Below are 26,238 nucleotides of genomic sequence, written 5' to 3' on the forward strand. Positions count from 1 at the left end.
ACATCTGTATAGATAAGGATCAGAAGGTAAAGTTAAGGAGATTAGAAGAAATTTGTTCCTTAGGTGAAACTTTGAAACTTTTAGGCTCATTAGTTGGGGATGGGGCATCCCAAGATCTCAGAGAGGAGGAGGAAACCCCACCCTTGGGAATAAACTGAATAGGCAGGAGATGAAACAGGATGTTGATAGACAGTACTTATCTGGAATCCATTAGACCCGTGAAAGGTGGATTAAGGTAGACTCTTCAAAGCTTAGAAGATTTTCTTAAGTTTACAAAATGAGATAAATTTTAGACATGCTAACATACCACTCTGTAATCTGTCCTGAACACACATTGTAGAAAAGGCAGCAATATCATGCCTTTGAGTTGTAGTAAAAGCATGGGGACCCCAAAATGACTTGGTGTAAAAAGCGTGAGAACTCTTTCCTTTCTCTAGAACACTGGGTGTATACAGATTGGACAGGCATTTTTTAGCTCAGTGAGAAGCACTTTTAGTCTGTACTTAGAAGTATAGCATACCATAGGAAATTCATAATCTTGAGCTTGTGACTGTAATAGCAATCACAATTTATCATACTTAGACCAATAACTCATCTGAACTACATTGATGAATTTTAAACACTGAACTTTCTAGGTCTAAATATCACAATAGCATAGAGAAAGAAGAAATCGGAAACGTTTTCATTTTTACATACACCTTAAATAACTTTCCTATACCTTTACGAATTGCATTTGCACACCTTAAAACACCTCCTTAGACCTTTATAAATTGCAGTTAAAGCACTTTTTCATACCTTTATAAGTCCCATCCACAGATCTCAAAGCACAGTTTTAAGAGTCTTGCAACTTAAGCTTTCATATCCTTAGAACCTACTTAAACTTCGAAGTTTTTTCTATCCAATTACTCACCACAAGATGCAGGTGGTTGGTTACAGACAGCAATCATTGTAAAACATCTTCCTTTACGAAAAGGGATAGTAAAAAGTTACATTGAAATCTGTTGCGTGGATTTATCTCTTCTTAGAATCTCGCAACAATGCGATCAGTGTCTGGACACAGTAGCAACTCTAGGAAAGTGGCCTATGATGTTTACACAGGGAGAGAACTGAGGAGCACCTGAAGCCCGTGTTGTTGCTTGCGGTTCAACTGACAAAACTCTCCCTAGTCAACACCATCAGAGCTCTGTGAAGCATGAATTTCACCTGAGTAAGTAGGAAGTACAGACCAAGCAGCTCCAAGTCTCTTAAAAGTGACGGATTTCTCCCTTACCTGGAATATCACTGAAGGTTCCACTGTGGGAGTCTTGATTTCAGTGCAGGCAGAGGACCTAGGGCAGCATCAGTTTTCCAACGTCTTAAATGCCATATTCAGCAGATCTCTGAAGAGTTTTCAGGGCTGTAATAGTAAGGATATCTGACCTGAACAAACTTCCCTAGTTTCTAGTAACTTGTTTTGTGCTTAACTTTGGAAACATACACAGGAGCATAATAAACTGTGTTCCTGTTTTTGACTTGCATTGTTAAGTGTGGGTAACTTTCCTAAGATTCAGATTTTGCAACTTTGTCTCTGTTAAGTTTAAGCCTTTGTGGGTTGGGGATTTAGCTCAGTGGTAGAGCGCTTGCCTGGGAAGTGCAAGGCCCTGGGTTCCTTCCCCAGCTCCGGAAAAAAAAAGAACCAAAAAAAAAAAAAAGTTTAAGCCTTTGTAATTTGAGGTGAAGCTCCTTTATCATCCAAATAAACCATAAATGCCATAACCTTTGGTCCATAAGAGACTGGTGTCTTGCTTTTATAGCATACCATTATAGGTTACCACAGTATTTCTATGACTCAGTTTTTCCAATAGCTAAAGCCCAACAAAGTGAACAAGGACACAAAGCTACACAAATGTCACGGTGATGCTGAATAGACCTTAGAAATGTATAACATATCAATCAGTATACCTTATTTGTTATCAAATATAACTGGTTGAGAAATGGCTCACAAGTGAAGAGCACTGGCTGCTATTCCCCAGGTCTTGAGTTCAAATCCCAACAACCACATCAAAGGCACAATGGTCTGTAACTATGGTTCCAGGAGTCTGTCACAATCACAAAGCCATGAATACATGTAATGCTCATATAACATAAAATTTTAGAGTGAAATGCCTACCTTATTCATCCAGCGTGTGTTGTGCTTATCTACACTTTATAGCAGCTTGGTGCTCAGCAGTTAACAAAGGCAGAGGAGTTTAGACACACATCTTAAACCAACTTTTGATAAGCCAAATAGCCATTCAAATTCTTAAATTTTTATAATTACATACACTATATTATAAACCAGAGTTGAGTCAAAAATATAGTACGTTGTAACAAATGTAACCTTAAATTGTTATCTTCATACAAAAATGTATGCCAATCAGAAACCCTTGAGCTTATTGGTACTTCTTTAGTCTACAAAGTGATACAATGATATACATAAGCTCACAAGAACAAAGAAGTTTTACCGTTATTGTGGCAAGTGGTCATCTGAAGATGATACTGAACTCACAGGGCATATACACTTTAACCATAGTAAAGATGGCTGCCAGTCATATGCAAGCGTATATTTTGATGAGGTCATCAGCCAAGATGGAGGAGAGACACATGGTTTCTATCTTAAAACATCTGTTTTCGTGGTAGGTTGCTTTTAAAAACAAAAGCTCATTGTTTTCATTTTACCAATGAAGATGAAGGGGCCAGATTTTGGGGTGAAAACCTGCTGGCTCAACGAGGCCAAGAAAGACCTCCCTACTCTACCAAGGCCTCGGAAGGTGAAAGCTCCTTCTCCACACCTTCAGTTCCCTCCACCTCAGTCTCCCTCCTTTCTCCTTCCTGTTTTTCCTATGTCCACCCCTGCCTTCTGATCGCATGCTCTGCCTCTTGACCTATGGCTGATTATATTTAACACCGTTTACAGAAAGCTGTTGGAGAAAAGGTGTGTGTAAGTCTGAGCCGCACCACAGCAACCTGTCCACGCTGAACAGAACGCTCTTGGCTTAAAGGCGTCTCTCAGGGCTGTGCAACTCCACAAGCAGAGACAGGATTTTCCTGTTCCAAGTTCAGGATCGTGGGCTACACAATGTGATCAGGTATCTTGCAACATTCCCCCCTTTTTGTCTGAACAGTTGCTCTTTTTCCAGCATCAATACACTATATACTGTCTGGTAACAATCACACTCACAATGTCCAGTCCACTTATTTGAATTTGGCAACCTTGGAGAAAGTGTTCCACTATCTATCCAACCTTGGTGAGTCCAAAGGTCTGTACACAAATCGCTTTGTATCAAAACTTACACTGATCAACCTACCTCTTTTTAAAACTTAAATAGTGCTGGGGAGATGGCTCAGCGGTTAAGAGAACTGATTGTTCTTCTAGAGGTTTTTGAGTTCAATTCCCAGCAATCACATGGTGGCTCACAACCATCTGTAATGGGGATTTGATGCCCTCTTCTGGTGTGTCTGAAGATAGCAACAGTGTGCTCATATAAATAAAATAAATCTAAAACAAATAAAAAAAAACTTAAAACATTTTTAAAATCCTAAACAAGTTAGGTTTAACTGTGAGAGTTTAACTATCTAGTCTTCAACCCCATCAGAGACCTGAGAGAATAAATGTTCTCAAAAGAGACAGGAAGTGCAGAACAAGCAGCTTCTGAAAGCATAGGAAGGACAGAGACTGCTGGCTCCCTGGACAGTCACCCAGGGTTTCTGGAAGTTTGGAGCATCCATGTCTTCAGGCCACTGGCCCAGAGCATCTGACAGATTGTTCTGTGAGTCATGAGGGACTTCTTCTCTACCTAGTCTTGACAGAGTTCAGCATTTGCCTTCCTGTGCTTTCTTGGTCCAGGCTGGACAGTATTCTGTCAGCAGTTGAAGGAAGGGCAGTTTCTTGCCCAGTGGCAGCCACATGTGAAGCAAACTCTGTAAGGAGGTTCTTCAGTGCTCGGCGTCTTCCTTGAAGTAGTATGGCAGTGCTGCCAGGAGCGGACACATCTCATTGTAAAAAACTAGTCTTAAATTAATAAGACATCTTTAAATGTTATATTCAGTAGATGTCTGAGGTTTTTGAAGACTAGTACCTAACGAAACCAAACAAACAAAAGTTTGATTAACTATTAACTAGCATTTTACAAATTTTCTTAGTTTGTAATAGGCACTTTCAAAAGGACTAGTCCTTCCCATTGCCTTGTTAAGAAATTCATAGGTATCTTAATGTCATGTGGTTGATACATAGTTATAAGTTATTCTGTTGTTACCAAAATGTAACGTTACTTTTGTATCAATTTCCAAGGATCTATACCAATGTAACCAACTGTAACCTTAATTTGAATCCATACACAAAGATCTATACTAAGGTGATCAAATAAACATCAATTTTGTTTCAATACACAAAGCTAATATAATTTTGTAAAAAATACAATAATTTTGTATCAATACACAAAGTTGTATGTAAGAATAGATTGAATAATTTACCCATTTCCTATTATTTCTATGTTATTCCTATATCCCCCTTTTTGTCCATATTAAAAAATGAAAGATTTTAAGTCTTACACAGTAAAACTCTTCTCAGTAATGAAGCTGTCTCTGCCAAGCTCTCTACACTGCGGGACTTGGTTATGTTTAGCAGTCTCAGGAATGACATGAGCAGAGGGACAGCTATGGTGCCTTGGGTCTGGTCATGATGAGCATTAGTGTCCATCTGGCTTCTGGGTGAGGTGACTGCTGGATGGATGGGGGCATAGATGACAGAGACTGGGAAATGATAAGACGTGTCTTAGACACCGTTCTAGTGCTGTGCAGGGCCACCATGACCAAGGCTGTTCTTAAAGAGAAAGCCTTTAATTGGAGCTTGCTTATGGTTTCAGTGGCTTAGTCCATTCTCACCATGGTGCGGAGCATGGCAGCAGGCAGACAGGCAGGCAAGGGGCTGGAGCAGTAGCTAAGAGCTCATCCTCATCTGCAGGCAGCAGACAGAGCAACACTGGGCTTGGCAGGGGCTTCTGAAACCTCAAAGCCTGCTCCCAGTGACACACTTCCTGCATCAAGGTCACACCTTCTAATTCTCCTAATCCTTTCAAAGTGCCCCATTCCCTGGTGACTGTCTTCAAATATCTCAGCCCATAGGGGCCATTCTTATGTAAAGCACCACAGAATGTTCAAGATTTAAGCCTCAACATCTCCACCATCAGTGCAGACTGAAGTGGAAGGTGTGGAGGGGACCCCATGTCTGATGCCCCATCCCATGGTACACAGAAGGAAGCACTGTTTCTTCAGTGACCTCATCCTGGGAAGGCAGTGATGGCAGCAGGTGTCAGGACTCCTGTGACAGAGCCTGAGCATTTTCCAGCCTTCTCTAAGACAGGAGTGGACACAGGGGTGCCCTGGAAACAGAATATGAGACCCTAAGGTATCCTGTTCCTTCGATGCATGGGTTCATGTTGGAGCAAGCAAACATTTGTCCAAAAGGTCTTTGTCCTGTAAACCCTGTGCATGCAAAGCTGCTGTGGAATTTGCTGAATGAGCCCAGCTGTCAGTCCTCTTCCCAAGAATTCCTCATGTGGGGGTTGGGGATTTAGCTCAGTGGTAGAGTGCTTGCCTAGCAAGGGCAAGGCCCTGGGTTTGGTCCCCAGCTCTAAAAAAAAAAGAAAAAAAGAATTCCTCATGTGGAAGTCATCCCTGTCTGCATTTTCCCAGGCAGAGCTCTTAGTGGTCCTAGGAGTGTGGGGATGCAGCCTTTCTTGAAGGAGTGCTCACCAATGCCTCTGTCTAAGAGCAGCAGGGACTGTACATTTTCCTCAGCACAGAACTGCACATTTTCTTGAGGGACTTGGAAGCTGAGAGGGAAGCTAAGAGCCACTGGATCAACATGGCCGTCCTTATGTGATGTTCTATAGCATGAGATGGGTGGACATAGAATGGAAGGAGGAACGGAAAATAATTAATTTATATGTGTAATTAAATTCATGTCAAAATAAGAAATTAGGGACAGGGCTACATGAAGGGTGCCCACAACTATTGTTGCAACCCCTGAGAGTCAACCCCTGTGCTCATCTTGCCGACAAGCATTTACTGTCAGTCCGAGTGGACAGCTACCATAAGTGTGTAGCAGAAATGTGGTGACCCTCTGACACTCAGTCAGAGAAATGACTCCCAGCCCCTTCCTCTGAGGGACGAGACACGGGATGTCACACAGAATCCCTGCAGTGTGCTGTGGACCCAGTGCAGCTCTCACTGGAACACAGAGGGCTCACAGGGTGTGTGGAGCTTCCCTCTCACTGCAGCCCTGGATTGCAGAAGACCCCGTCTCTCAGAAAGTCCAATTCCTGATTCACTATGGGGAGCACTGTAACTTGTGGGGGCAGAGGAAGAGCAGGAGGCTTTTGGATGTTTGGTTCTGACAGGAAACAGTCTAAGTTCACAAGAAGTTCACACGTGTGTTTCTGTGTCCTTCAACAGGAAACAGTTGTGGTATAATTAGTAAAGCTCACGAGCGGTGCCAGCAAGTTCCCACTCCATGCAGATTCATGTAACAGTGCTTGCCACCAAGTCCGACCACCTGAGTTCAGTCCCCCGAACTCACATGGAAAGAGAGAACTGGCTTCCCAAGGCTGTCTTCTGACTCCCTCCACCCCCAACACACACCACCACTGGGTATTGCCCTGATTCGCACACCACGCACACACACACAGCAATAGTGTAAACACATAACACATAAAATAGTTGAAAATGCCCGTGTTTGTCCTTGCACAGGTTGCCCTTTAATCCTTCTGTCACCTTCTCATCACAACGTGGGTTTTGGACACAGGAAAATTCCCCACTGGAAAGTGTGGAGGCAAATTGGACACAACTTATACACGTGTGTTTCTGTGTCCTTCAACAGGAAACAGTTGTAGTATAATTAATAAAGCTGACAACCGGTTCTGGCGAGTTCCCACTCCATGCAGATTCCGGTGCTCTAGCTGTTTCTGTGTCAGCCGCTTTCACACACTGTCCCCTTGGCGGGCTGTTACTATGCCTGACACACACATCCCATTCCTCGGTCCGTGCTAGGGCGGCCCCACGCCACGCTAGCCCCAAGCATTCCATAGCCTAGCACAGCTTCCTGTCAGGGACTCTGCTCACTCTCCCAACAACCCACTGAGATCATGACTCAACAGACTGTAACCCAACACCCAGGTTTATGTGTTAAACACTCAGTGTGCAATGCATCCACACAATTAACTCACATCCAATTGATAAGGGTACAAACCGCCCACGTAGACAAGATAAATCTGCCTATAGAAATCCATCCCTAAAGAAATATTCATAACAACCTGTGTCTACAGAGATGCGTGGTGAGGATCATTTACATCTGCCTCCATGTTGCTTCTCCCTTTCTGCTCCCCCCTCTCCTTCTAAAACCTCTGTTCCCACCTCCCTTTCTTCTCGCCCAATGACAGGCCTCATTGATCTTCTGTCTGCCTTCAGCTGCATCAGGACATCAACCTACATGAAACCATCATGGTTCCTTCTTATTGCACTGATTTAATTGTTATGTGTAGGGCTGTGCATGTCATGACGCCCACGCGAGGCTCAGAGGATAACTTAGGGGACTCAGGTCTCTCTGTTCACCATGTGACTTCTGTGGATCAAACTCAGGGAGCAGAGCTTGGTGGCAAGCACCTTTACACTCTGAGCCCTCTCGACGGTCCCCTTGGAAATCATTGGGTTCGAAGGTTTCCTTTGGAAAGTTCCTTCCTTCCTGGGCTTGACTCATACAAGAGATGTCCACCATGACATTAGAAAAAGTATTAACTGGCCAGATAGGTACCAGCTTTGCCTTGGGTGACTCTGGAGAACCAAGCCTTCTGGCCCAGGTCCCACCTGTGGCAGTGTCAGCCCGCTATGGCTGGGAGAGGCCAAAGCCTCAATCCAGACTCCATTTTAGAGAACTTGAACTCAGGCAAACTAACAGGCTGGTGCCTAGCATTAGTTTCCAAGTGACCTCTCAACAAAACTCGAGCCCAGCTCCAGTCCCTAGGCAACCCCCATCAGGACCTGTGTCTCCAGGTTACACCCCCGACAAACCTGCACCCCTGGTTACAAGCCCATCCCCTGTCCTACCACCACCAATGCAGAGGGAAGCAGAAGTTAAGTTTATGATACGATTCCCAGCACCAGCCAATGATGTCAAAGGCCGTACTAACTTCCCAATTAGATGATTGCACACTCCCCCCACACTTACTGCTTACTTATTGGGGATACAGTGAGCCCCAGTAGATATTTGGGGCTCCTCTTCACCAAAACTGTCCTACAGGACACAGTGTGCTGGCCTGAGCTGGTTCAAAGGAAAAGGCCCTACTGTCATCACCTCGGATCGAGATCAGCTCCTGTCTGGATTTGGGGGATCTCTAACATTTCCCTGGCACCACATCTGGAAGACCCCATATTTGCACCGAGAGCTTGGGTGTCACTGTCTGTATTAGTTACTGTGGTCCTTAGAATAAGACGACCCCCGTGTTCTTGGTCTCTTGCACTTGGAGGAGCTCAAGAGAAGGGTAGAGCAGCTCAGAAGAATGACAGACAGACAGAGATTTCTGAAGAGCTGGATTTTAGTTGTAGCATCAGGCTTGTTAAATAGATATCTCGTATGTAGTTAAGAAAATAAAGTTTTGGGCTGGAGAGATGGCTCAGCGGTTAGAACACTGACTGCTCTTCCAGAGGTCCTGAGTTCAAGTCCCAGCAACCACATGGTGGCTCACAACCATCTGTAATGGGACCTGATGCCCTCTTCTGGTGTATCTGAAGACAGCAACAGTGCACCCATGTAAATGAAATAAATAAATCTTTAAAAAAAAAAGAAAAAAGAAAAAAGAAAAGAAAAAGAAAAAAAAGTTTCCTTGCTGAGCTGTCAGGTTTTTCCCTCAGCTTCTGCCTCCCGTGTCTTTAGTGCTATGAATATGAGATGATTTAAATGGTCACAGCCCTCTGAGGGGGACTTTGCTCTCCTGCCATACAGAGCCTTCCAAAGGCAGAGCAACCACAGGTGCATCAGCTGCAAGACCCAGGTGCACAGAGCTGGGGGTGGAGATTAAGAGACTTCAGGGAGTTAACCCCAGAACACCAGATGTAAGACAGTCCAGGTTCAGGAATCGGTACCCAAGTTACAGGGGAGAAGCCTCTCTGTTAGGTCTTATGTCAGCTGTGGAGGTGCTCCTGAGAGATGAGCAGAGAGATCACACCAGACCCTGAGAACCCTGGGAAAGACACCAGAGAGGAGAAGCAGAAATCACCACAGCAGCATGGCTACAGGGAGAGCCCAGGGCAGCTTCCCGACCCCATCATTAGCAGCTAAATCAGTGGGTGGGAGGAGATGTAGTGACTCATCTTGTGCACCCTGCACTTTAGAGGACCCCACTTGAGTCTCTGATCTTCAGCCCTGGGGGCTCATAATCCTGGGGACAGGACAAGGCTCTGGCCTTCCCTGTGTCCTTGTGATCACAGACTCTCCCCATGTCTTCACAGTGATGGAGAGGGCACAGCCTGGAGGTGACAGAGCTGAGGCCTGAGCCCATCAAAGACAAGAACTGACTGAGCACACCTGGGCACAGCCCTGTTCACACTCAGCTCCCAACAGCCCCACCCTCTCCCACCAGATACACACAGCTTAGTGACACAGATTCTGGAAGCTTCTCCATCTGCCAATTATTTTTATCAACAAAACAAAACAAGACCCCAGAACAAAAAACCTCTAAGTATTCAATCCAGTAATTAAAAAGCCATCTACACTTGGGTCAAGGATGTGAACAGTCAAGTTCACACTCAGATTCTTATTCTCAGTGTGGAAGTGAGGAGCTGCAGCTCAGGGCACCATGGAGCTCCCAAGATACAGATATCACACACACACACACACACACACACACACACACACACACACACACACACACTCCCAGGCTGGACCAGGAAGGTTGGCCTTGGTAGGGAACACAGGCAGTGCAGGGACAGGGTCCTGGTGTGCAGTGCGGGCTGGGCTCCACAGTTCTTCACACAGAAGCCATAGAATCACAGGGAACATCAGACACTGGTGTCTAAAGAGAACTGAGGGCTCTGGATGTCACAGCAGAGACCTGAACACATCGTCTGTCACTCAGTCCACTCCAGGCAGCTGTCTTCATGCTGGAGAACGAGAGTCACAAACCATCACTGTGAAGACAACAGCCCAACAAGCCTCCACTCACAGGGGATTCTGGGAGTCCCTGAATCCCAATCATGTCCACACAGTCCCTCCCCAGTCAGACCCATACTGTCACCTTTACAATCTGGGAGAGACACATCAGAGCTCTGGGAGCTGTCCCTGCCTAGGGTAAAACAAAACATATGTATATGTGTCAGTGCCTGCGCTGCCAGTGTGTGAATATCGGGTGTAGGTCTGTGGGATTGAAAGAAAACACATACATGGGTGCACCCATTTTCAGCGAGTGCCACCAAGGCTTTACTGAGATCTCCTTATATACCCAAGACAAAAGCCTTGGAAAACAACAAGGCAGGTGAAAATCCCCAACCAGGAAAACAGGAAAAGTCTGTGTGGTGAAAGTTCCAGGTCCAATCAGGGCCATAAACAACTTCTTAACAACAAGCAGGAAGGCTGGGTGTGGAGGAAGGGTGCCATGGAAAATCCCAGCCCCAAATCGGGGCTAAGAGCAGCTGCCAAGGGTGTAAACAATTTCTTGCTATAGCAAGCTAAGAGGCTCAGAGAGGGGGGAGGGAAACACCAAGGTAGGGCCCAACATATATGTATGTGTGTGTGTGTGTGTGTTTCTGTATATCTATATGTGTATGTATGTATTCATATCACGGTACAACTCAGGCCCCCAGAGGATTTCTCTAGAGGAGCTACTATGGATTCCCTGAGCTCCCCACATCTCGAGCTTCACTCCAATACCCTCAGGGACACTCCTGCCCCCACACTAACCTGGAGCAGGGGCGTAGTCTCCTTTCCTACCTGTGAGAAGAAAAGCTGTGAGAGCTCAAGGAAGACCTTGACAGGAGAAAGTTTCCAGAACTGACAGAGGACCCAGTTGGAGACAGTAGCAATGAGGGGTGTGGCAGTGTTTCCCATTAACGAGCAGAGCACTCTTCTAAAGGGAGCTGAGGGGAAACAGACCCTGCCCTTTCCTACCTGCGTTTCTCCTCCTCACAACAGCCACCACAGCTCCAATGATGGCCAGAGCGCCAATTATGGCTCCAATGACGACATAAATGACACTGGTTTCCATGTTGGAGTCAGTAGATAGAGAAGGCTCTGGGAAGGACAGGTTCAAGAAATGAAGGTGGGGGTCATGACCCCAGCTCTCAGCCCTGACCAGCTCAGGGTCTGCAGAAAGCTCCAGCTTTCCCTGACCCCAGCTCTGCACCCACACCCTGCTTACCCCATCTCTGGGAAAGTGGCTCAGGCAGCCCCTCATGCTCCACATGGCATGTGTAATTCTGCTCCTTCCCAAGAGGCACCACCACAGATGCCCACTTCTGGAAGGTTCCATCCCCTGCAGGCCTGGTCTCCACAAGCTCCATGTCCTGGGTCAGGTCCTCCCCATTCAAATGCCAGGTCAGGGTGATGTCAGCAGGGTAGAAGCCCAGGGCCCAGCACCTCAGGGTGACATCACCTTCAGGTCTGGGATGAAGGGTCACATGTGTCTTTGGGGGATCTGTGTGGAAGATTTAAGATATCACACAGTTAACAAGACAAACTGAAATCTACACAAGACACAGTTAAATCAATGATGACACTGAACTGTGTGTGTCTGACACTTCAACTGTCATCGACTAGAGAGCTGCAGGGAGAGCAGGTCCCCTCAGCACAGAACTGCACACTTTCCTGAGGGACTCAGAAGCTAAGAGGGAATCCACAGGAGCCAGTGGGTCAACATGGCCGTCCTTATGTGATGTTCTATAGCATGAGATGGGTGGTCATAGAACAGAAGAGGGAATGGAAAATAATTGATTTAATGTGTGTTTGAAGACAAACTCTGACTAGAAGCAAAATAATGCCTTCAAAAAAAAGGAAAGAAAAAAGAAAGTAAAAAATAAGAAAAAGAGAGAAGAAAAGAAAAAAAGAAAAACAAAATCCCTCAATTTATATTTCTCCAGGGTACCCCACAAGGGCTCATGGGACCATTCTCCACTGTAGGAAGAGAGAGAAATGGGGTGTGGAAGAGAGGCAAACCCCACATCAGGGAGGGATCTGTGAGAATGTATTCTTTGGAAAAGTTCTGGAAACTGGGGGAACCAGCCTAGTGTAGTGGAGTCCATGTCTCCTCTGAGGTAAAGGAGACTTCTGGTCCTGAGGTGTAAGGGCTGACACACTCAGCAGGACAGGAGTCAGTGTCCTCAGAGAGTGGGTGTGGGCAGAGGACCTGCCTGGGAGAGGCCATGGCTGACAGCAGGAAGCCCCTGCTTTTAAGTCAGGAATTCTCTCCTTCCCTCCTGAAAGGGACTCAGAACTCTCCAGGGAGAAGGCTGGGCCCTGGGAGAGGCAGTGCAATCCCTGTGATGAGGGATCAGGAGACCCAGGGATCCTGTCTCCCCTCTGAGACAGGGGCATCACCCAACTGAGGGTTTCTTCTTCCCCAGGACTGAGCCTCAGTCCAAGGGCAGAAGAGGAGAAGCTCGTGCCCCCCCCACCCCCTACCCCCCCACCCCCCCACCCTCACCCCCCCACCCCCACCCCCCCACACCCCACTCCCCCACCCCCCCACCCCCACCCCCCCGCACCTGAGCGCGGCAGAGTCTCCTTCCCAAGCTCCAGATATCTGTGGAGAGACTCCAGGCATTTGCCCTCCAGGTAGGCCCTGCGTCTCTCTGTTTCACCAGTCTGCTCCAACCTGCTTCTGGTCATCCATGCCACCTTGTCTGCCGCCGTCCACTTTTTCAGGTCTTCTTTAAGGGCGACGTGATCGAGGCCATCATAGGCGAGCTGATCATACCCGTGGCGGAATTTCCCGTCTGATCCCATGTCACAGCCAAAGATTCTCTGGATGGTGTGAGAGCCTGCGGGACCTCAAGGTCAGCTCCGCCCACCCACCCAGGTAAACCGGACCAGGTCTGTTCAGCTCCGGAACCAACTACTAGGGACCCGGGACGTCTCCTGTGGTGTGGGAACTCGGAAGGGTCACTCACTGTCCTCGCTCTGGTTGTAGTAGCCGCGCAGGGTCCTCAGGTCCACTCGGAACCACTGCTCCGTTTCCTGGATTCTCCGTGTCTCCTCCTCCCAATACTCCGGCCCCTCCCGCTCCATCCAGGGCGCCCGCGGCTCCATCCTCGGATTCTCCGCGTCGCTGTCGTAGCGCACGAACGGCGTGTCATCCACGTAGCCGACAGCGATGAAACGGGGCTCCCCAAGGCCCGGCCGGGACATGGCAGTGTAGAAATACCGCAGCGAGTGTGAGCCTGGGGGCGGCGCGCGGTGAGACCTGAACCTCCTCCTGGGAACCCGGGCGGATGCGCAGGCCAGGTGGGGAGCAGGGCGCGGTGTTCGGGACGCGGGTGGAGAAGGGACAGAGGGTCTGGTGTGCGACCCGGGGACCCGGCTTCTCTGAGGCCATGCAGAGGCCGTTTCCCTCCCGATCCCGCACTCACCAGCGCGGGTCTGGGTCGGGGCCAGGGAGGCCGCCAGGAGCACGGGCAGCGTGTGGCACGCCACCTCCGCCACGAGATTCCAGAAGCGTCTGCGTCTCCAGGGCTGGGTGAACTTTACAACCACTGTCTTAGGTGACGCTGATTGGTTCACAGGGATTGCAGCACACAAATGGGGGTGAGATTTTCCAAGGCGTCATCCAGGGGGAAGGAATCAACAGGTTAGGAGCAGAAGTGAAACTGGGGAGATGAGGAATCCCCAGTCTCACCACTGATCTCAGGACCTGCAGACTAAGATTTTGCCCGAACCCTGTGCTGCAGGGCAGAGCACTGTTTGTCATGGTGTCTCCAAGTTCTGACCCAGAAGCTGCCTGGACACCAGGAGAGACTTGCAGGCCAGGCTCCCCGTGTCCTCTCCTCCACCCTCTTTTTCCTTCTTCTCTTCAGAAGTCAGACCATAGAGTCTTCTAGAAGAAAAGCCACTTCCGGGAACACAATCACAACACAAGCAGTTTGGGATGCAGTGGAGAGACGCTTCTCCTTTAAGAGGAGGCTCAGGTCTGCAAGCCCCACCCAGACCCCACAGAGACCAGGCTCTGTTCACCTGCATGGGCAGCTCACACTGCCAAGCCTGAGTGCAGGACTCTGATCTGTAAAGAGATGACTTTGCCTCTTCCCTCAGGATCTGTCTTCTCAACCTCGGGTTTAGACCCAGACTCCTTGTGTTTATTCCCAGAAGATGCATCTGTGGCTCCCGGTGGGTGCGTTTTACAAGGATCTTCATTCTTAGTCCTGAGAGGTTTCCTGGGTAACAGCTGAGACCTCCCGACCTGATTTGCAAGCAACAGGCTGAGACATTGGGAATAGTGAAACTCGGTTTTTAAAAATTATATATATAAATTATAATTTATATAAAATTATATTATATATAATTCATAAAGCACACTGTAGCTGTCTTCTGACACCGGAAATGGGCATCAGATCTCATTACAGAGGATTGTGAATCAACATGTGGTTGCTGGGATTTGAACTCAGGAGTAGTCGTTGCTCTTAACCACTGAGCCATCTGTCCAGCCCAGTGAAATCTTTTAAAACCTCAGTGCACACACCCGTGGCACACATCCTCCATCAAGGCCACACCTCCCAATCCTCTCTGAACATGGCCTCAGCTGGATTTGAAGGATCCATTCCCATGAGCCTGTGTGGCTGTTCTCATTCAAACCAGCACAGCAGTCAGTGTGAAGTGTAAGAGGCCAGCAGGGTTCTGGAGATGTGTCCAGTGCAGGCTGAGGGAAATGCCCTCACACAGGGCACTCTGCTGAGTTAGGTCTCCCCCTTTGTCTCCGTCTCCTCCTGCTCAGCCCCTCTGTGTCTCTGTCCCTCAGGTCTCACCCCATCCGTGCCCAGCTCCCCTCCCTCCTGAGCTCTGCACTGACCCTGTCTCTTCCTTGGCCTCTGGTTTCTCTATGGCGTCAGCCAGCAGCTGTGAGGCAGCTGTGTGGTTCCTGAGGCAAACATTCCAATGGTGGCTGGGGAGAGGGCTCAGCAGCCAGGAGCACTTGTTGCTGGTGCAGAGGATCCAGGTTCAGTTCCCTCAGCACACGGTGGCTTCCACCGTCTGTGACTTCAGTTCCAAGGGATCAGTGGCTGTGCACCTACATGTTTATATGCACAAAGAGCACAGGTCATGAAAATAAATATAAAAATATGATTTTAATCATCCTGCCTGTCTTTCTTCTACACATCGAGAGTGTGAGGCCAGGGGCGGAGGGCACAGTGCTGTTCAGACAACAGTGGACCACCAGCCAATGAAGAGAGGTCTGTAACAGGAAGTGTGAGATGGTTGAAATAGAGTGTATAGAATTGACAATTTACAGAACAGGATAACATTAAATATACAAAAAAATCTTTCATTGTATGGACCTACTATGCACAGAGCAACATGACCTCATTCCAGGAAGAAGACACAGTGTGTGCTGCTCTTTGTAATTGAGCAGATGTCAGTTTTAATTCCCCATGAACAAGGTAAATTCCACTCAGACGGTTGGATACTTATTTATAAGAGATCAGGACATCCAAACACTCAGAGCGTTCCTGCAGGGAAAGGTGTCCCCTTTCCCCATCTTCCCTCCCACAGCTGACCCTCCAGGTCTCACCTGTTGCAGATGGTAGAGAAGCGTCCCGTTCTTGTCCAATGGCGCCACCTGGTGGAAGCAACAAAGGACTGAGTCCGAGCCCTTGGAGTTGAGGGTAAAGGGGACCCAGGCTGGCTGAGCTGCCCAGGGCTTCCTTGCTGTCTGTGCTTCTCCAGGGTCTCAGGTCTCATGCTGCCCTGCTCTCATCACACTTACATCCAGAAGAACTTTACATGCTTTTCCAGCCGTGGGAAGAAAACGCCCTGTAAGAGGGGAGGCAGGAGGCAGAGCCCTGAGTGCTCAGAGGAGCTGCAAAGCCCCAGAGTAGTTGCAGAACTCTGACCTGGACTATGATGTTAATTGTTTGATGTCAGCTACATGGGTGTTAACTAAAACTCCAAAATGGAGGGCAACATCTGTGAGGTGGTTTTGCTTAAGGTGAAGTGGGAAGATCAGTTTTTGATCCTTTCCTTTGACGGAGGAAGAGACACCTGTAATCCTGATTATTTGAGTGGAGTCCCTCCCCGTTTCTAATCTGGCCACACCTTCTGCTGGAGGCCTCAGTGAAGACATGGAAGGAATCGCTTGCTCTTTGTCTCTTGCTCTTGCTCCTGCTCCAGCTCCTGCTGCTTCTGTGGGGCATTCCTGGCTGCCCGTCCTTGCTCTGCATAATGACAGCAGACTTACATTTATTTATGGATGCCTAGGCTTCGTGCTGGGCCTGTCCCAGCTTCTCCTAACTCAGTTATCCCATTTACACCATCCTAAGTTCTGCCATGTGGCTGCTCACCTCTCCTCAGATTCACACATCCCGACCCCTCTGAGTCTGGGTGGAGAATCCCCCATGCTTCTCTCTTCCCAGAGTTCCTCCCTCTGACCACAATCCTGCCTTCTGCTCTCCTTGGCTATAGGACATAGGCTTTGTATCTCATCCTTCAGAAGGTGCTTTAGGTAGGCAGGGTAGGACAGAGAGGCTTCCTCACACAGGGCACAACAACATTACCTCAGCATTGCCCCCGTTAGTCCTATAAAAGGCATATCTTTCTCTGCCATCAACTATATACAGTGAGAACAAGGATAACAACATAATTATAAAGGGTTAACAATTCTTAATTCTTCATTAAGAATTATTATTATTTATTTATTTTATTATTTAATTGATTAAGAGGAATTAATTTTATAATTAAAATTTTTAGTTAATTATTAATATTAAAATATAAGAATTACACTCATAGCATCTGGTTCCTTTGTATCTGCCAATCACTGAGAAATTATTATCTGTCCTATGAATCCAAAGTCCTATCTGTCCTGAGTCCAAAGTTCTTTGTCTAATTCCCTTTCCACTGGAATTTGATGTTATGCACCTGAAAATATCTTCCTAGAGCTAAATCATTTTCTTAAATCTTAAACAACTTAAGGTTACTGTGAGACTGTAGTTATCCAGTCTTCCACCCCATCCACTGATTATGAGAAGGATAAATGTCCCCCAAGAACTCCATATGGCGGTTCTTCGATGCCCTCCATCATCTCTGAATTAGAATGTGGTGCACCCACATTCGTGCCTCACTGTTACAGAAAACCTTGTGTTCATAAAACACTCTGAACCCATTATCCTGTAGATGCCTGAGATTCAAAGACCCCCTATCTATGTACAGTGTATCAGAATAGGCAAATGTTGCTTGTTTCCAGCCATCTACGTGATGTTTGACTTTGGAAACATCTACAAGAGGCTAAAGAAAACTTATTTCTGTAATTAACAAAACTTGTTCCTAACCTGTCCATAAGATTGATTGACTACCCACTTGCAGTTTTTAATTTTCTTGAACTGTTTGCAATAGATACAAGCACTGGAAAGTTACAATATGTTTTACAGTGAGTTGCATATGTACAATACCTTAGACAAGACTTGAGGCATGGACATGGTATGTTGTAGCAAAATATATACTAAAACTTCTCTCAGTACACAAAAATCCAGACCACCGTAAAGTATTTGAGACCATTAGTTGATGCTCCTGAGTCTAAACGCAGAGTCAACCGTCCACCCCTTTACCCTGTCATTCCTTTATAGTCCTGACGTGGAGACTTCTAGTTTATTAGGAAAGTCAGTCAGATCACAGGATAGTTTGCTGGAGGGCACACGTGAAAGAGCGTTTGCCTGAGGAAGACACAGGTGAAAGCATCTCTCGCTAAAGCACACGCATGAAGAATGTTCTGCTAAACAGACATCTGAAAGAAGGTTTTCCTGCAGCAGACACAGGGGAAAGGATGTTCTGCTGTGGCAGACACGTGAAAGGACCTGTGGTGAAGGAGTATAAATGTGACCCCACAGACAGTCGGGGACGAGCCCTGAGCATTGGGTTTGTTTTGCTCCGCCTTGCTATTCTTAGTTAAGGACGAGCGTGGATTGGTCAGCCTCACATAGTTGTGTTGAGATCCTCCACACCTGGATCCACAGCCAGCAGGAAGAGAGAGAGGTTCTGCAACTGTCTTGGACTTTTGGAGCCACAATTTCCATCCAAGTGACGTTTCCTCTGCCAAGGCCACATCCCCTAATTGCCTTCAAGTACCTCCACTCCCCGATGACTAAGAATTCAAATCTGGGGACTTATGGGAGTGAATGTTGAATACATTTTACTTATTTTTTTAGACTGTTTCTATAGTGTGCTTTATCTTGCACACCTGGCCCTGTAAAAGGTTCCCAGTTGCTGGTCAACTGGCCCTTTAGAATTCTTAGCTGTTAGAACTGCTTGACACCATGACATTAAGTGTTGTTGCCTCTTGGATTTCAAGCAACAAGATAGTTCATTAGAAGGGCAGCTGAGGGGTTGGAGATTTAGCTCAGTGGTAGAGCGATTGCCTAGGAAGCGCAAGGCCGTGGGTTCGGTCCCCAGCTCCAAAAAAAAAGAACCCCCCAAAAAAAGTCAGCTGAGTGTGAGAAAGGATTGGGGGAGCAGAGTGAGAGGAGAAGCAGTTGGTGCAGAAGCTACAGGGAGACAGTAGGGCCAGGAGGAGCTGACTGAGCAGAGAGGCTAGAACAGTTGTCACACTCTGGAGCTGCTGTCATTGGGAAAACTGGGAGAAGGGACTGTTTAAGTGCAGTGTTGGGAATTGAGGGAGGAGTTGGGAGAAACTTTAGAAGGGGCTGGGCTGGATGATGGAAGAAATAGTCTCCTTCTTTCCTCTCTAGCCATAGGGGGTGAAGCCAGGAGGATGAAGGCTCGGGAAAAAGAACAAAGAAACCAAGACCAGTTACATGGCTCTCACTGTAGCCCTGGAGCCCTGGGACTCACTCTGTACCCAAGGCTGGTCTCGAACTCACAGATCTGCCTGCCTCTGGGTATGCACAACCAAGGCTCAGGAAATATTCTTAATCAAATCACCAGAGACGTCTACTGAATTTGTGTTTGACCAGGTAAGTGGAAACACTGTCAACAAATGAGAGAAAGGCTACATACTCGTGGCAAAAGAACATCTCTGCCCAGGAATCAGTTTCTAACCTTGAGTCAGTTTGCAGATGCAGAACCCTTGAATGAACAAGTGTCCAGGTGACCCTGAGTAAGTACCTTATAGAACGTCTAAAATGTATACTGCTAGCCTTTCTCCAGTGCTTTCCTAGTGGGACCTACAGGTTTTCACCAGGGTAACCATACACTGAGGGAAAGAAATAATCAGACTTACCAGGCTCTATTGCATATTGGCCCAAATTAATGCTGATCCCAGGAGATCCCAGGAAACATTATGGTTTTTCATTTAGATAAAGGTGTTGTGGAGGGCCAGGTATTAATGAGGTTTTGGCTGAAATCTGAATCACACTATGTCCAGTGGGTTCCTGAATTCATCCTGTAGTTATTTTTCCAGTCCCAGAATGTAGAATTGGGACAGATGTACAAAGAGGTTGGCAGAATTCTCACATTGGTTCCCTGACCTGTGGAGTGAGGGCTATCATGGTTGGAAAGGCTAAATGGAGGCCTTTAGAGTTCCCTCTGAAAGAAAAATAATAAATAAAAAACAGTATCACATTCTTAGGAATTTCAGGAATCTCTGCCAACATCAGTAGTCAAGTGTCACTCTCCACAGTGAGTCTGTCTTGCTCTGCACTGGACAGACAGGAGAGTTAAAGGGAGATGTGGTCAGAACAACTTTGGATTCTGGTAATATATGTATGCTGCAGAGGGTGGGAAATAAATCCTACCAATCATTCAAATCCTTCTAATTCAGGGAAATTCAGGAATCCAGTGGTTTGGGGCAGGCACAGACATTCCATCCAAGAAGAAGGAAAGGTTCCTGACCTGGCCCCTCCTACCACCAAGAAAGGAGCACAGGGCTTAGTTTGTGTCTTTGGATTCTGCAGACAGCACATCCCTCACTTGGATCTGTTACTCTGGCCCATAAGCCTTCTGAATCAGAGAGCTGCTAACTTCCTGTGGGTCCTGGAACAGGTGAAGACTCTTCAACAGGTCCCGGCTGTGGTTCAGGCTGCTCCAACATCTTGGACCATATCCTCCAGCAGTCTGATGGTACTTGAAGTGTCAATGACAGAGAAAGATGTTGTTTTGAGGATTTGGCAGGCCTCTGTGAGGGAATCACAGAAGAGAACTTTGGGATTTTGGAGCAAGGCTCCACCATTATCTGCACACAACTATTCCCCCTGTGAGAGGCAGCTCTTGGCCTTGGTGCGACCTGAACGTTTGACAATGGGCCACCAAGTTACCATGTGACCTGGGCTGCCAGAATGGGTTGGATGTTATCTGACCCACCAGGTCATAAAATAGGACACACACAGCCCTAAGTTGTTATCAAATAGAAGTGGTATAAATGTAATCAGGACTGGACAGGTCCTACAGACACAAGAAGTTCCAGATTGCTGAGAGAGAGAGAGGGGGGGGGGGGAAGAGAGATTGTATTCATTATCTACATTTTAACATAAGTCAACAAAACATTCAACCTCAGAGGGTACAGAGGCTGGGGAGATGGCTCAGTGGTTAAGAGCACCACCACTTGATCTTCCAGAGGTCCTGAGCTCAATCCCCAGCAACCACGTGGTGGCTCACAACCATCTGTGATGGTATCCGTTGCCCTTCTGGTGTGTCTAAAGAGCATGGTAGTATGCTCACATATATAAACAAATAAATCTTTTTAAAAAAGAAAAGAAAGAAAAGAGAAGAGACTACAAGACGTACATGTGGGTAGCATAGTCCTCAAAGTGAACTGTATTTGGTTCTTTTGTCTTGTGTTTTTTTTTTTTTTTAATGAAACTAAGCTTTGTTATACCAAGTAATAAATACAAAGATACAGCGTTTCAGTCGTTTTCCTCAAGATGTTGTGTTTGCCTCATAGTAACCACGGAACTGAGATCTACCGGGTGCTTGGTAGGTTGGGTAGATGGCTCTTTCTTCTGTCTTTATCACCTGTGCATTTTAAAGATGGACTTCAAAGCACTCAGTCATGCCAACGCTTAAGCAGAGAAGCTCCAGGAAGCAGGGTCTACACTGCACACAGGCCGGCCAGCTACTGAGCAAAGGCCTGGTGGTTTGCACTCAACTCCTCAGAGGCAGGTGAACTCATGGAAAGGAAGTCAACTGGGGCGATGCAAGTGGAAAATGTGTCCAAAGGAAGGTTAAAGGGGACACTGGTATTTGGGGACAAACAATAGCTTGCTGTGAAGTGGCTTCACAGACATCTTTCAAATGCTTGAAAAGAAAAAAGAGCTGGGTCCTTCCTAACTACTTAAAATGCACACCTTCAGTTACTGCGAAATGTCTTCCAATCTTCTGAGTGTCCGTTCAGAGCTTAATGACCGTCTTGGAAAAATACTGCCATTTTGGACAAAGCCTCTCCTGTCCACGGGGTAGCGAGATGGACCTTCAGAGTGGCCAGGGGCTAGGACCTGACCTTAGGTTCCATTTCAGCCAAGCACTCCGGAACCAGGCTTGGGCATGAATGATGCCTCCTTTTAGCCTCTCCATGGAGCTCTTGCTCCCTGCAGACCTGGATCTGATCTCTTTCCCAGACTCTGCAGTGGTGGCCAGCAGCTCTGCACATTTACTCTGAGGCCCCTGGCTATTTCTAGTTCCCTGGGTGTATCCTAGCGATGGAGGCCCATAGTCACTCAGCAGCTGGCGATTTTGGGAGGAGGTCGCCATGCGAGTAGATGGTGAACAGACACTTCGGGGTTCAGGGCAGGGGCTGCCAGGTGCGCAGTCAGGTTCCGCTTGGCCGACCTCCCGGCGGGCGCCAGGCAGAGCCTGGCCAGGGGGCGAGCGCGGCGGCGGCGATGAGGCGGAGGCCTGGACCCGGCAGCCCCACATCACCGCACCTGTCCAAGCGCCTGTACGGAGCCCGCACACTTTCTGTTGTCGCCCATTCTGTCCCTCAGGGCAATGATGGCCGTCCCCACCCTATCGCCGCCGCAGTTCAACACCCAGACAAAGGGTGTGGCTTACTGGAGGCCGCAAACTTTGAGCCCAGACAGTGCTGGGCCCAGCCCGAATAAGGAGGAGGCGGCGGGCGTCGAAGGGTGGCTCCTCGAGTGGCCTTGCCAAGCACTGACCTGCCACCTGCAACTTGCCACAGTTCATGGGGCTGAGGTCCCCGCCCCCACCCCTGTTCTTTTGTCTTTAACCCGTTCTCCCGCGGGGCTCATTAGACAAAGGGAAGTAGCATTTTAGAATGAAGCTTCTTAGCACACACTGAAAGTAAAGAAATTAAAGCCTTATATCACAAAGTTTCTGATTTAATTATAAAAGTATGATTGTGTCAATTGTAGGAATAGACCCATGAAAAATTATAGAGCCATATACTAACGTGAGATTACGTCATTAAGGGTAATCGATGAGGACTGGAAAAGAGTTTGTAACAACTATTTGGGAGCAATTAACACAGATCCTAAAAGAAAGCCACTTCACTTTACAAAATGAACTAATTGGATTGTCCCATGTATTGAAGACCCTACGTTCCTGTTTGAATGAAAAAGCTGGTAATGGCTGCTTATAAGTCAGTAAAAACAAAAGGATTTGTAATTAAAAGCTCATGGGCTTCAGTTCAAAAGTCAGAGTTGTATGCAATCTTTATGGTATTATCACATTTTCCAGAATCTCAATATAGTGACAGAGTCTCAATATGCAGAAAGAGTTGTTCTGCACACAGCAACTGCTGAATTTACCCTGGATAATTCAGAATTCATGTTATTTTGCCACTGCACCAGGCAATCAGAAATAGCGACTGTCCATGACTTATCACCCACATTTAGTCTCTCACAGTATTGTCAGGGCCATTAGCACAGGGAATGAAGGAACTGACCAATTATTCATAAGGAATGTATTAGGAGCCTCAGATGTTCCTGAAAACCACTACGCTAAAAGTTAAGGTTTAAAGAAAAAAATTCCATGACCTAGCAACCAGTCAAGGAATTTATAAAGAAATGTCCTATTTGTTTTTTTTATTTGTGTATTTATTTATTTATATGTATGTGGGTACACTGCTGCTGTCTTCAGACACACCAGAAGAGGGCATCGGAGCCCATCACAGATGGTTGTGAGCCACCATGTGGTTGCTGGGATTTGAACTCAGGAACTCTGGAAGAGCGGTCGGTGCTCTAACCACTGAGCCGTCCCTCCAGCCCCCTATTTGTTTTTTGTACAATCAAACTCCATTACACACTAGAAGTAACTCTAAGAGCACCAACAAAAGTAAATAAAAAATGAAATCTGGCAGATGGATGTGTTTCAGTTTGCAGAATTTGGGAACCTAAGATTTGCACCACACCACTGACACATACTCAGGCTTCCAATGGGCAAATAGTTTGAGATCTGAAAATGCTGGTTTTGTAATTACGCATTTACTGAAAGGAATGGCCCTTGTGGGAATAGGTGTACAAACTGGGACCGCCATGGCCCCTGCATACTTCTCCAGTAAGATGCAGTAATTCTTCTCTTGTTACAAAGCACATTACAGCTACACCACACAATTCTGCAGGGCAAACAGTAGAAAAGACGCAATCACACCTTAAAGAACACAGCTATAAAACAAAAAGAAAGAATAAAGGCCCCAGGGGTAGAATACAGTGTACTCCATTAACTTTGCATTTTCTGAATATTAACAAGAGACCAACAGCTGCTGAGAGACACTGGATCAAGGAAAAACTGTGAAATTAAATCACCCTATATACTATCAGGATGTGTTAACATCAGAATGGAAGTCAGCAAATGTATGGTGTTGGGGGTGCTGATTTGCTTTTAATCCCGCAGGACACAAAAAGCTGTAGATTGCATCGAAAATCATAAAGCTCAGAGTTGAGCAGAGACGTCCTCTGCAAACCATGGCCACTGACCCAGATCAACCAAAGGAGAGAGCCTGATCAGCCACTGCCTTCCCCTGGCAGCCAGAAAAGCCCAGACAAGAAATATTCAGCTCCTAACCACTGACAGGCCCATGTCACAGAATATTTTATTATTGTACATAGAAACCTAATGGTTAGCAAAATATAAAATCCTCAGTAGATACCACATTTGGCAGATCCAGGATATGTGTCCTGGTGTGGTTTGGGTGCCTCTGAATTCCCCACAGATAAGAACTCGAAAGAAGGGAAAGACCCTGCTTATTTTAAGGCAAGGTGCTTAGGAGTGGTCCTGTGGTCCTTGTTCTATGACCTGAGGCAAGGTCGGCAGATGGCCTTGTGCTACCTTCAACCATAAAGTGAAATGGTGGGGCCTCTAGTGGCTTGCCCTGGACAGCCCCCAACCCCAACTCCCATGACAGTGAAATGGTTCAGCAGGTTAGGGGGTAAGGGAGCAACTAAATGCTTTGAAGAGCCTTTATGGAATAGGATTTTCTCTTAGGACTTGCAGGAATGACAGAGAAGCAGCTGGCAGGACACAGGTAAAATATAAATCCAGGAAAGAGAGCTCAGGAGCCCTCCTGGGTTTGCAGGAGCTCAAGAGAAAGACAGACTAGACTGATAGAGTGACACAGACAGATTTCTGAAGGGCTGGAGTTTAGTTGTAGCATCAGGCTGGTAAATAGATATCCTGTATGTAGTTAAGAAAATAAAGTTTCCTTGCTGAGCTGTCAGGTTGTTACCTCAGCTTCTGCCTCCCGTGTCTTTAGTGCCATGAATATGAGATGATTTAAATGGTCACAGGCCTCTGAGGGGGACTTTGCTCTCCTGCCATACAGAGCCATCCAAAGGCAGAGCAACCACAGGTGCATCAGCTGCAGGACCCAGGTGCACAGAGCTGGGGGTGGAGATTAAGAGACTTCAGGGAGTTAACTCCAGAACACAAGACGGAAAAGGTAAGACAGTCCAGGTTCAGGAATCGGTACCCAAGTTACAGGGGAGAAGCCTCTCTGTTAGGTCTTATCTCAGCTGTGGAGGTGCTCCTGAGAGATGAGCAGACAGACCTCACCAGACACTTGAGAACCCTGGCTACAGGGAGAGCCCAGGGCAGCTTTCCGACCACATGTGTATTGTGTGGCAATCAGTTCAGTTCACAGGTCGGCAGCAGCTCTACCCACTTGCAAACACCTCGTGTACACCAGCAGGCCAGTTTGGTAGAGTCAGGTGAGCAATAGTGGCATCACCAAGCAGAGAGAGCCAGGCCTGGCAGGAGTCAGCTGGAGGGACCAACAGGAACCCCAGGAGAGGTTCTCAGCTGGGCCTCTGTCAGGGAAGCAGAGATCAGGAAAGCCTCATAAGCGTTCCATGGCGAGCTGTAGCAGCAAGACAACCTCTGTTTCAGTCACTCTGTGGAGCCCTATTTATACCCTCTGAACATCGCGTGTCCTCCATGTGCCTTGACTCAGAACGAGTCTAGCTCAGCACATGCATCCAGTCAGCCACAGTCCTTGGAAGCAGCAACAGACTGCAGCACACCACCAGAAGTTAATTGGTGCATTTCTCACTATGGAGCCGTGACAAATACAGCTCGAGTGCACAATGTAAGGCGGACCAATACATGCATGTTGTGAGCAAAGTCTCCTTCATCGCGTGTCCTTTCATGTGCTTGCTTTAGCAGAACATCCTCTCTCCTGTGTCTGTCTGAGGGAAACATTCCTTCCCCAGTCAATCTCAGTCTTTCACACCTGTGTCCACTGTAAGGAAACATTCCTCCTGTTTGCCACAGCAAAACACCATCCAAACGACTTTCCTGAGAACCCTGAGTTTCCACTTCAGAGCAGGAAGGTTGGCCGTGGAAGAGAACACAGGGCAGTGCAGACAGGGCCCTGAAATGCAGGGGCAGGCTGGGCTCCACAGTTCTTCACAGCAAACCCACAAAATCAGAGGGAACATCAGACACTGGTGTGTAAAGAGAACAGAGGACTCTGGATGTCACAGCAGAGACCTGAACACATCGTCTGTCACTCAGTCCACTCCAGACAGCTGTCTTCATGCTAGAGAATGAGAGTCACAAATCATCACTGTGACGATGACAGCCAAACAACCCTCCACTCCCAGAGGATTCTGGGAGTCCATGAA

At 47.2% G+C, this 26,238-nt stretch overlaps 2 protein-coding genes and 3 pseudogenes across 21 annotated transcripts in view; all 5 read right to left on the reverse strand.

The window, feature by feature from the left end:
* Nucleotides 1-26,238, reverse strand: part of RT1-CE5 (RT1 class I, locus CE5) — a 76,251-nt gene that overhangs the window by 4,723 nt on the left and 45,290 nt on the right. For 6 of the 20 annotated variants that reach the window (XR_010060672.1, XM_063279109.1, XM_039098665.2 and 3 more), the window contains one exon: nucleotides 10,308-10,355. Coding sequence is in view for 12 of the 20 variants with exons in the window: in XM_063279109.1 (XP_063135179.1) it covers nucleotides 10,308-10,355 (48 nt within the window). In the remaining 8 variants the exon portion in view is untranslated. Of the gene's footprint in view, nucleotides 1-9,895; nucleotides 10,213-10,307; nucleotides 10,356-24,189; nucleotides 26,154-26,208; nucleotides 26,235-26,238 lie in introns of those variants that run through there. The other 14 variants (XR_005497231.2, XM_063279110.1, XM_039098664.2 and 11 more) reach the window with 7 other exon arrangements.
* Nucleotides 10,341-13,695, reverse strand: RT1-CE8-ps1 (RT1 class I, locus CE8, pseudogene 1; annotated as a pseudogene).
* Nucleotides 15,714-16,029, reverse strand: LOC224733l-6 (LOC224733l-6 pseudogene; annotated as a pseudogene).
* On the reverse strand, nucleotides 20,998-22,197 carry Cdk2ap1-ps4 (Cdk2ap1-ps4 pseudogene; annotated as a pseudogene).
* RT1-CE4 (RT1 class I, locus CE4) overlaps nucleotides 23,580-26,238 on the reverse strand; it is a 73,055-nt gene continuing 70,396 nt past the window's right edge. The window contains exon 7 of the mRNA XM_039098960.2: nucleotides 23,580-26,153. Within this exon, the coding sequence (XP_038954888.1) occupies nucleotides 26,149-26,153 (5 nt within the window). The 3' untranslated portion in view covers nucleotides 23,580-26,148. The remainder of the gene's footprint in view (nucleotides 26,154-26,238) is intronic.

The sequence above is a fragment of the Rattus norvegicus genome, chromosome 20, assembly GCF_036323735.1.
Source record: "Rattus norvegicus strain BN/NHsdMcwi chromosome 20, GRCr8, whole genome shotgun sequence".
NCBI classification, from domain to species: domain Eukaryota; kingdom Metazoa; phylum Chordata; class Mammalia; order Rodentia; family Muridae; genus Rattus; species Rattus norvegicus.